Source organism: Sinocyclocheilus anshuiensis, unplaced genomic scaffold, assembly GCF_001515605.1.
Source record: "Sinocyclocheilus anshuiensis isolate Anshui unplaced genomic scaffold, SAMN03320099.WGS_v1.1 scaffold601, whole genome shotgun sequence".
Taxonomy (NCBI): domain Eukaryota; kingdom Metazoa; phylum Chordata; class Actinopteri; order Cypriniformes; family Cyprinidae; genus Sinocyclocheilus; species Sinocyclocheilus anshuiensis.
The window spans coordinates 440678-452101 of record NW_015536496.1 but is presented as its reverse complement, the minus strand read 5'-3'; the positions used below and the strand labels follow the sequence as shown (position 1 = coordinate 452101).

At 37.5% G+C, this 11424-nt stretch overlaps 2 protein-coding genes across 10 annotated transcripts in view; one reads left to right on the top strand and one right to left on the bottom strand.

The window, feature by feature from the left end:
- The window catches only part of LOC107686888 (microtubule-associated protein 4-like), a 61149-nt gene extending 58620 nt beyond the window's left edge, over positions 1 to 2529 (top strand). For 8 of the 9 annotated variants that reach the window (XM_016484064.1, XM_016484036.1, XM_016484063.1 and 5 more), the window contains 2 exons: positions 602 to 773; positions 1692 to 2529. In XM_016484064.1, the coding sequence (XP_016339550.1) occupies positions 602 to 773; positions 1692 to 1699 (180 nt within the window). In that variant the 3' untranslated portion in view covers positions 1700 to 2529. The remainder of the gene's footprint in view (positions 1 to 601; positions 774 to 1691) is intronic. The other variant, XM_016484051.1, reaches the window with a different exon arrangement.
- Positions 2530 to 9454: 6925 nt separating this feature from the next.
- LOC107686853 (myosin-7-like) overlaps positions 9455 to 11424 on the bottom strand; it is a 14189-nt gene continuing 12219 nt past the window's right edge. Inside the window, exons 33-40 of the mRNA XM_016484010.1 lie at positions 11291 to 11424; positions 11003 to 11206; positions 10636 to 10718; positions 10273 to 10489; positions 10034 to 10138; positions 9847 to 9942; positions 9626 to 9760; positions 9455 to 9539 (exon numbers count right to left, since the gene is read on the bottom strand). The exon at positions 11291 to 11424 is cut by the window's right edge and continues 17 nt beyond it. Of these exons, the coding sequence (XP_016339496.1) occupies positions 9519 to 9539; positions 9626 to 9760; positions 9847 to 9942; positions 10034 to 10138; positions 10273 to 10489; positions 10636 to 10718; positions 11003 to 11206; positions 11291 to 11424 (995 nt within the window). The 3' untranslated portion in view covers positions 9455 to 9518. The remainder of the gene's footprint in view (positions 9540 to 9625; positions 9761 to 9846; positions 9943 to 10033; positions 10139 to 10272; positions 10490 to 10635; positions 10719 to 11002; positions 11207 to 11290) is intronic.

Genomic DNA, 11424 nt, shown 5'->3' with positions numbered 1-11424 from the left:
TAGTCATAATGTTCTTTGACAGTGTAAATGTTCTTTGCTTGCATTCTCTGTATAATTTATTCGCTGTTTGACTAACTATTGAAGGTACAGGTAATAAAAAAATTCATTCATTACCTCATCCGTGAACATCCTCCTTCATTGCGTCATCAAACTTCGCCTTTGTTATTGTTTTGAAAATGTGACCTCTAGTGCCCCCGGAGCTGTGTGAGGCACGTTTTATTACGGATGCGTGCACTTTATTTCACATCTTCTGGACTGTTGACAAAAAGCACCCGCTTATCCCCATTGTAAGGCTTGGAGGGGCCAGGACAATTTTTAATATAATTCCGATTAGATTCGTCTGAAAGAAGAAAGTCATATACACCCAGGATGCTTTGAGGGTGTGTAAAAAATGACAGAATTTTCATTTTTGGGTGAACTAACCCTTTAAAATCTTCACATGAACTCAGTCCAGTGTGTCTAAACTGGTTCTGTATATCAGCTTTATTTCTTCACCATGCAAGGTTTGATTTATATTCAGTTCAAGCACTCGCTCCTGGCTGTGCGTCCATCGCCATTTCACCCACATCTTTCCTATTGACACCCTGCTGTGTGTTTCTAGGCTGAGGGGGCCCAGGAGACTGCTGAGGGCAGCGGGGCTCCCTCTAGTGGTGTCTCGGCCACCCAGCCATCAGCCGGCCCTGCCCAGGAGAATGGGCTGAAGGAGGGCGGCCCCTGCAGGAGTGAGGAGCTCCGGGACCCGCAGGGCCTGGACTCGCTCATCCCTGAAACAAGTAAGTTTGTGTGTAACCCGGCCCGAGACTCAGAGCCCCGCCGAAGCCCCATCTAGAGGTCCTTTAGAACTGACTCTGATTCCACTTTCACATTCCATTCCTCACATTTACAGCTAAATATGATTTGTTTCTCCATCATTTCATACACACTATTACTTTGTGGCTTTTTTTTTTCTTTGGCTCTTAATTTTAAGCAGCATGTAAATTGTTTGATTTTTGTTGTTGTCTGGTTTATCACTGTACGAGAGGTCGACCTATTAATGATAATAATTAATAATTGGTGTAATATTGGTGTAAAACCAATAATGGAATGGGGGGGGGTTTGATTACTGATTAATTTGGCTGATTTTATGATCAAAATATTGAATAAAAAACATTGCATGTAAGATTTTATTGTTTAAAAATTAAGATCAAATAAAAATATTGAATAATATTTTTTGAGTAAATTCAAAATATTAAATAAAAACATTGAATGTAACATTTACGCAAGATCAAATATTGAATGAAAACATTAATTTTAACATTTTATTTTTAAAGTAAAATAAAAAAAATATTGAATGAATACATAGAATGTAACATTTTATTTTTAAAGTAAAATAAAAATATTGAATAAATACATTGTAACATTTAATTTTTTTTGAAGTAAAATCAAAATATTACATATAAGACAATGTATATAAAATTTCAAGTACAATCAAAATATTGAATAAAACCATTGGATGTAACATTTTATTTTTATATACCATTCATTTAAAACAAATCGGATGTGTAACTTTAATTATGGTGCAGTTGTCATTTTAACAGTTAGTCTGTTATCGGTGCAGATTAATCAGTCGGTCGACCTCTGCAGTTGAACTGATGGTTTTAAAGTGCAGTTTTCTGATCTACAAACCGTTTTGACCTCTTCTTATTTTTCAGGCATCTAACTCGACTTTTTGCTATCACTCTGCCCTTTACATTTCACCCCCGCCCGCTTCCTCTCCTCCCCTTGTTTATGTCCTGTCTCTCCTCTGTCCTGTCTTTCTCCACACTCTGTGATGCAGATTGAGTCTTTCAAGCTAAATTTCCGCGAGAACGCCCGCTCTCGCACGGACCACGGCGCAGACATCATCACCTGGCCTGTCTCGGGTGACAGCCCTGTCCACCGTCACCTGCTCCGCAGCAGCGTCTCGCTCAACGACTCCCTCGCAACCGCCGGCATCCCTCGCTCTCACACCACCCCGGCCCTCTCCTCCTCCCAGGAACAAGGGGGCGATGTTGGCTCGCTCAATGGACTCTAGATATGATTGCTGTCTTTTCATTGGTCCGCTGCTCTCTAAACCCCGCCTCCTACCATTGCTAAGACTCATATGATTGGTGTGCTCTCTGTTGACGTTCTTGATTGCTGATTGGTGAGGCTGTACAGATTATAGTCATCAGGATGCACAAAAAAATGACCGCAGTCGAAGGCGACTGGGAGCGAAATCTGGCCTGTGGGTCTGTAAACTCTTGAGGTTACACTTTGACATGGCTAAACTTATGCTACTCACACCCCTGCTACATCACTTGTTGTAGAGCATGAATCTAGTTGAGTTCCTTTTTATTTTTTTTATCTGTATTGCAACTCCTTCTCGGTATTCATAATCAAACCTGCACATGCCCATCTGATCACCACATACAAACACATCTGGATGCATCTGGACATCATCTCTAGCTGCCTTCAAGTCCTCATGGGAAGTTCGTGCTTACGAGTTATTTACGATGCGATCGTGTCATAGGATTTTAGATGGAAAAATCACTTTCTGACTAAACCAAAAAGCTTCTTTTAGTGCCAAAGCAACAAAATGAAGAGCAAAGGATGTGCACTAGATCGGTGCATTTTATCATTCTAATGAATAGGGAATGTAGTTTGGTTGTGTGAAGATTTAATTCACGTTCACACTGCATTTTGAGCATGCAAAATATCTACAGACACAGCAAGAATTAAAATACACACATTTTCAATCAGAAACTGCTCAATTTCACAAACAATTACAAAGAAACTGCTAGTAACATGTTGATTTAAACATGCAGTTTTAAAGTAGAAAAACAGGTGTAGGATTTTCTTGCAAAACATACTTTTTTTGCTTTATTTCCTCTTTTAATTTTCACTCTGAAATTGCTAGTAGGTTTCACAATTACAAAGAAACCGCATGTAACACGCCGAATTAAACATGCAATTGTAAAGTAGAAGAATTGAAATATTTTCTTGTAAAACATACTTTGGTGTTTTTTTTTATAAATATGCAATCTACTCAAATTTACTGCAATTCTGCAGATTTAAAGTTTGCGTTTTGTTTGTTTGTTTAATTCAGCTAAGAGGTCACGCCGGGATCTATCAAGCTTTTATTGGTCGTATGTCTTCACGTCATACACTTGCATGAGCTTGCTTATCCTGTCTCCATGTTTGCATGCATGTGAATGGAAGTCAGTGAAACGTAAAGTGTAGTGTGATCGTCCCTTTATGCCTCATAAGCTGGCTAAATAAATATTGTCTGAAACTTTTACATTTAAAATGGCTAATAACAGCTCCAACTTGGAAAGTCTCCCGACATCAGATGTCAGATTTCGGTGGCACTCGTCTCGTAAGCACGATCATTTCTGCTTGATTTGAAGGCAGCATCATTCAGCATACAGGACCCTCGCTCACCTCACCCTTGACCTCCAGTAGAGCTGTCATCGAAGCACATAGGCTTTCTGAATCTCTCTCTAAAGCTGTTTCGTGATGGTGTGTTTGAGTGAATACTGTAGCAATGAACTGTTTCTTTTGACTCTTCGTTTTATTTTCGTGACCAGCAATTGTTTCCTTTTCCTTGTTATTGTAAAGCAATATAACGGTCTCCTATAATGCCTATAAGACATGAAACTCCACGCACAGTAAACAGTGCTCATAGTGTCAAGCGCAGCTTTGTGAACGTGAAGAGGGTCTGAGATGGACGTGTAACAAAGAATACCCTTGTGAAAAAGAAGAAAAGATCATATAATATTAATGAAATAAAAGCCCACTTAAGTGTACTTAGAGTACACTTTCATGACTGTTTCTTAACACACTTAAGTACACTGCAATATTGTCAAATGAAAAGTTTTACTTTAAAGTACATTTTAAATCATTATGTTTTAATAATCTTTGAAGAAGTACACGTATTTTGACGTGTTGACTGACATACTAAAGCGCATGTGAAATACTGTAGAGTTATGCAATATTACATTCAAAGTTATTTTACTCAACTGCACCTTCATTCATCATTACAAATGTATAATTAAAAATATATTTAAATGCATGACTTGCAAGTTTAGTTTACTATGAATGCTTGCCAGTGCAATCAGCAATACACTTGAACCATATTTCAAAGACACTAGAAGTATTTGTGAAATTGCGTATATAGATGTAGCCTAATTAAGTCCTACTTAAGTGGGTCAAAAACACTCTTCTAATCGCATTTAATATAAATCTGAACCATTATAGACTTAATTTCAATTAACAAGCAATGTAAATGTCTGAAAACATTACATTCAGTTCACACTTACACTAAGTATATTCTTCCAAAGTGCATTGCTGTAATAAGTACTCCTTTTAAAAGTATGCTTAAATGTACTCCTTTTTCACAAAGGCAAGGGAAGCGTGGAGACACATATAGTGGATGTTGACTTGATGCACGAGGGGTTTCTGTTGGCAATGAATGGTTGATGTTTTGGCATCATGTGCAGTAGGTCCAGTATGTTTTATATGGAAGCGAGCGTCGAGTTTGTGCCTGATAGCAATCGCATCCTGCCTTTGGAGCGACGCAGAGACAGAATGTCACAGCTTGACACCTTTTACGTACTTTTAATAGTTGCTTTATGAGAAACCAGTGAAATTGTGAGTGAGTCTGGTGGTGGTTTTACTTCTTCTCTTATTGCATTCGTTTCTGAAGGTCTTTTTTAGGACATGTGAGTCGACAGGTTCCTGCGGGGTTTTAATGGTGGAGCTTGTAGCTTATTTCTCTTGTAGCATTTTACAGTAGTTTACTTCAGACGGCCTTTTTGAGGTCGCACAGAATCACACGCTTAACACGTATCTGCTTGGTTTAGTGTCCTTTTGGTGTAATAATGAGGTAAGAGGACTTCATCAGCTGTGGGTGGTATGGAGGTCGGAGAGACGTTATTTTTTTTAGCATGCTTTCCTTTCTATAAGTATGACAGATTATTGTTGCATCTATCTTGTCAGACCTCTTCAATCCCAGAACATGCAAAGCAATAAGACTGTCAAGAGTGACAGACCCCAGATTTTGACTTTTAGAAATCTACATCATGCATGAAAAGCAAATTCGGATCATGAAATATTATGCGATTGATCGAAAAATTGCTGAATGCATTTTCTGAGAGGAAGTTTCATTTTAGATATAACAAATACAAGTAGGACAGCGTAACTTCATCGTGCATTCTCATTCTTAAAGATTATTTAAATAATTCATCTCTTTGAATTGGGGAAAAAAATGCCAAATTGATGATTTTTGGGCAATAACGGTTATTATTTATAGTCTTTTTTTTCTTTCCAAGAAATGAGAGGTGTGTAAATATTAGGTAAATATAAGTCTGAAAAGGTCTTTCGTTAAGGGCCGTATGTTTAGCGGCTGTTTGTAGTGAAAAGGTCACATTTGAATCGGTTCCCAGTGCCTGAATGAACCCAGAGAACAATCCCCTACTATCATTTATAGCGTCTTTACATGCATTTACAGTTGATTTCCCTGTGGTTATATTGCTATCTCTGAATGCATTTAATATTGGCATAAACTAAAAGAAATCTGCAGTGGTTGAAGTGGCTGAGGGATGATATTATGCACCTTTAACGGCTATTATTCATGTTATTATTGTCATTTTTCGCCCTGCATTTTTTCCAATGAGAAAGGCAGAGAACAAATGTATTTAAACTATATTAAAGCACATGTATTTGGCCGCCGTGTGTTTAATGTTGTGGCGAGCTTGGTAGCGCTTATGCCCAGGTGATGCCAGGTGGGTCACGTCCAGATGGGCATCAATATTTAGCCCATGTCCTCTTAACGTCTTCTGATAACGCTTTATGTTTCTATGAATCTTAGTCTTACAAGAAAAAGATACTTTGAATAACACTGTCAAACTAAAATGGGAGGATTGCATTGAATGTGTTTCAGTTGCACAGATTTTATTGTGCCACGAAGGACCAGGGCATCCTGTTGAAGCAGGGAGAGGAGAGGTCCAATTATTGTTGTTGTTATTATTTTTATGGTTATGATTTTGCTTTGTTTTTCTTATTTGAGAGTAATCTGGGAGAGGACATAATTTTACCCTGGAACACTCATAAAGATGTGCAACCCTAAAGTAACATGGAAACTAAAGAAAGATGAGATTAATGTGCAGTAGAGTCGCTCTCTTGAGATGCAGTAAGAAGCTCTAAGCTAACATGAATAGAACATTCAGAAACCAGGTGAGGCTATTTGCCAGACAAGGTTTTTGTTGGTTTGTTTTTCCTTTATTTTTGAGTTTTTCCATGAAAATTGAATTAACTCATAAAGATGTGCAACCCTAAAGTAACATGGAAACTAAAGAAAGATGAGATTAATGTGCAGTAGAGTCGCTCTCTTGAGATGCAGTAAGAAGCTCTAAGCTAACATGAATAGAACATTCAGAAACCAGGTGAGGCTATTTGCCAGATAAGGTTTTTGTTGGTTTGTTTTTCCTTTATTTTTGAGGTTTTCCATGAAAATTGAATTATTACTTTTTTTTTTTTTTTTTCTCAATGAGGTGTTTATTGTGGTTAATTGTTAACTATGATGTGATTATTAAACATTAAATAAAATAAAGTGTTTAAAACATTCTTCAGGTGTTGTGTTTGGTCTTTATATATTAAAGCAAAAGTTTCTTGTCCCCAAGTATTTATATGCTTCACAATTTTTTTTTTTTTTTTACATTTGTTTACTGTTTTATATTGTAATATATTTCATAAATGTATAATTTTAGATGTCTCTAGATTTTACTTTTCTAATATTTTCAGAGCAACCTCAAAAACTGCACAGGTGTGACTTGGACATAAGATATTGATTCTGTTTGTTTTATATTTTTATTTTTAATTACTCAAGGCATTATTTTTGGAAAAATACTTGATGTTCAGCCAAAAAAAAAAAAAAAACTATAGAAAAGGTAAGGAAAAAAAGGCAAGAACTTTTATCTTTTTACATGTTTACTTGTATTTCACTACAGTACTTCGGTACTTGTCTTTTTGCTACGCTAGTAATTTTCCATCACGAGATCCCGTGACGTCAGACACGTAAACTTTCCCGCCTTCTGCACGAGAGCGTCTTCTTCAGTCGACGGCGGAACTTTCTCAATCGTTGCTGGATTTTCTCCTCAGCTTTTCTAAAGATTATTTTCAACGATATAAAACTCAAGGTACAAAGTTTGTGTTGATATTCAGTTCAACCAATTATACAGATTAATTTTTAAGGGTACGTAATGACATTTTGAACCTTATGCTTTTTCCCCCTTGATTATTAAAGAGCTTAATTACGTGTTATTATTGCTAACAGCGCTATTAATGAGGTGACAAACCCAAAGTGATTTATCGTGTATCTGTATTAAACCAAATATATGTATTGATACGTTATTTTCATTGAGGAAATGCTTAAAAGTCATTATAGGAGTCGAAATGCTGTTTCTCCAGAGCCACAGTAAAGCTCAGTTGGATCCATCATTAACAGCAGACACAAAGCTAAGGGACGTACATTATTAATATTAAACAATGATTTTTAAACTAGTCATCAAGTCGTGAAACATTGTACAGTTATGGGATATTTTGTCAGGTGCCAATATAGACTGTATAGGTGCAAAAGAGCGCCAAGTTTTTCCTCCATGATGTCCGATTAAAAAAACTGAACCGGTTATTTTTAACGATTCTGAGTCAGTTTCTTAGTAAGTGATTCACTGAATCGTATGTCTGTTCATAGGACAACTTGTAATTAAACATACATATTATTAACCGTTTTTTTCCTGTTGTAAACTAACAGTAGTATTCTGAAAAATATTTTCCAGAAAGTATGGTTGTTTTTAAAATTTTAGCATATGATGTCAAATTATAAGGTACACTTTTACCTTATACCAGGAACAGAACCTATAACTTTACCTTTTTTTTTTTTTTCAAACAAGCATATACAGTGGGTACGGAAAGTATTCAGACCCCCTTCAATTTTTCACTCTTTGTTATATTGCAGCCATTTGCTAAAATCATTTAAGTTAATTTTTTTTCCTCATTAATGTACACACAGCACCCCATATTGACTAATCAGAATAAATAGAGACAACATCATTGGTGACATGGATATCTTGAATCAAGCAGCAGAGTGGAATAGGGTAAGTATTTCTTAGAATTTGTCCTAATTTTGTGAACCATTCATCAGCAGCTAATGTAATCGGTTATGCAAAAAGTGTTTGCATAGTAAAATATGCTATAATTCAAATATACGAAATAGGGCTGGGCGATATAGCTAAAAAAATGATCAACGATATAATGTTTCATATCGTTCGGTATCGATAATTATTGACATTTTTTATAACCTTTTTTTAAAACAGCAATATATATATATTTTTTTTTTAACCACTGTATTTTTAAATTAACCCAATTTATTGAGACAAGCAACAAATATGTTTTGTTTTAACAATCAAACACAAAATAAAAATTAAACATATCTCATTTCTAATGTTTTATATGCAGATTAAATAGGTTTAAAGGAAACTTTTGTCTCCCGAGGCCACAGGGGGCGCAATGAGCAAAATAATAGCGCATTTAAATTGTCAACGCAAGGTTTAAACTGTTTTAACATTGCATGGCTTTCTATACTTGTGTGAGACGCGAGTGCAGCAGTCGTACTTGTCCGTCTAAAAAATGCGCTCCCTGACGCACACCTAACATTGCAAATGTTTATTTTAAATCCTACTATATTCATTCTTTATTCACAATCTCCTCATCACAGGCAGGCACAGCACTCATTTCAGCATGTGTTCGTGTTTGTGCATCACTCATAGCTAGGGATATGCCGGTATCAAATTTTCATATCAGAGAGTGAAAGTGCGCTTTCATCCAGAGCGTCTCTCACATGTTCCGCCATGTGCTTCTCGTCCGCGCTTGTTTACATCAGAGTGCGCATGCGTCTTTCAGCATACAGCGGTGTTGTTCATTTTGACCAGTTGATGGGAAAAGTAATCTTAAAATGCATTCAAAATTCTGAATAATTTGTAATATATAATTATTCACGGTATTTAGAAGTGCCCACGATAACAATATCGTGCACATTCATTACCGTGATATATCGCATTACCGAATACCGGCACAAGTCTACTCATAGCACATGCCTATATCGTGCGCCATATCGAACATTTTTTCTATCATTATCGAAGAAGGTGTACCGTCGATAAATATCGATACCGTTTTATCGCCCAGGCCTAATATGAAACCCACAACCTTTGTAGAGCTTGCCCTTAGTACCATTTGACGTATTTACTCACAAACTTAATACAATTACAACATGTTTGTTTGTTTTTCAATCACACCCTTAATGCCCACTTTTGTACTTTAGATGCATGGTGAGACTGAATGATAAAGCAGAAATGGAAAAGAAAGTCACAGACACAATAATTCAGAATTGCTTTTTTTATTGCTTCATCAGAACCAGTACATGAATGTGGTTTCACAGCAAACAAAAGCTTTATATTGGAGGATTACTCTTCATCCTTTCCTTTCTGTAATAAGAGAGCAAAAAGAATGTAAGTATCATGGTAAGCTATGCTGTACTATATCAGAATTTTTAATTGGACAAAAAAATTACCTTGGATCCTGAATCACGGCTCTTGGCTCTCAGCTTGTTGACCTGAGATTCAGCAATATCAGCCCTCTCTTCTGCTTCATCCAGCTCATGCTGAATCTTACGGAACTTGCCCAGGTTAGCATTGGCCTGTTCCTCCTGAAAAACACAATAACGAAAACATATGGTTAAGAATAATACAGAGACAGCAATACTTAAATATCTGAGTGACATTGTTTACTTACAGCCTCCTCAGCAGTTCTCTTGTAGGACTTGACCTTCAGCTGGAGTTTGTCCACCAGGTCCTGAAGACGTGCCAGATTCTTACGGTCCTCCTCAGTCTGCAAACAGAGGGTACAAAGTGACTTCATTGTCATCTATATGCTATAAATAATACAAAAAAGCATTCATTTGTATGTCAGAGAAAGCGACCTGGTAGGTGAGCTCCTTGATGCGTCTCTCATATTTACGAACTCCTTTCACAGACTCGCTCGCCTTTCTCTGTTCCAGCTCCACCTCATTTTCCAGCTCTCTCACCTAACCAAACCGAAAATGATCTTAAATTCATCAACTCAGGCTCTGAACCCAAATATTCATGATTAACACTAATCATCTTTAGAAAATGTTTGAATAGATAATGCATCATAAAGAACTGAGTTTCAGAAACTAACCCTGGCTTCCAGTTTCTGGACCTGCTTCTTGCCTCCCTTCATGGCGATCTGCTCAGCTTCATCCAGACGGTGCTGCAGGTCCTTGATGGTCTGCTCCATGTTCTTCTTCATGCGCTCCAGATGAGCGCTGGTGTCCTGCTCCTTCTTCAGCTCCTCTGCCATCATGGCAGCATCAGTGATAGCCTTCTTGGCTTTTTCCTCAGCATTCCTGCACTGCCTAAAGAGTCAGCTCTTTGACTTTGGCTTCAAGCTGGATCTTGCTCTTGATCAGACCCTCACATCTCTCCTCAGCATCTGTAAGATTATCTTGCTCCTATCAGAGCGAGAAAAAAAGAATTTATAGACCATTGAGCATTCCCGCACTCCTGCACTGCCTCCTCGACCTCAGTCTGAAGCTGAGTATTATCTCCCTCCAGCTTCTTCTTCTGATTCAGCAGACTGGTGTTCTGCATCAAAATAATTTGCACCATTTAAGATCACCAGTGTCAATGTTCACTGGTAGGGATGTAACGATTAATCACAGGACAATAGAAGCAATCAAAACCAACAAAAGAGCAATAATTTATAAGTGCTATATTAGTATATTATTATAGTGTTATATTTCAATTTCACAAAGAAATGTGCAACATTTTGTCCAAGCAATAATAAAAGGGCACAATCGTTACATCCCTATTCACTGGTAAAAGTACTGATAATTGAGTAAATTGAGCAAATATTTGAAATGTATTACCTGTGCATGCAGGAGCTGGACTCTCTCGCTGATGTCCAGCAGTTCCTGCTCAGCCAGTTTCCTTCCTCTCTCAGTCTGTTCCACCAGGGATCTCAGCTCATCCAGTTCAGCCTGCAGCAGATTGTTGCGTCTGTCCACAATGGCGATGTTCTCTTTGAGATCATCATTACTGCGCAGAGCGTCATCCAGCTGAATTTGGGAATCCTGTGAAGTACAAGATTTACAAATGAAAAGACTGCAGAACTATGTCAGATTTGACACCAAATCTGAACTGAAGATTCATCATACCTTGAGATGTCCATGAAGACCCTTGAGTTGCTTCTGGGCTTCTGAAGCCTGTCTGTTAGCCTGGCTGAGCTGAATCTCCATCTCATTGAGGTCCCCCTCCATCTTCTTCTTCAGTCTGAGAGCTTCATTCCTGC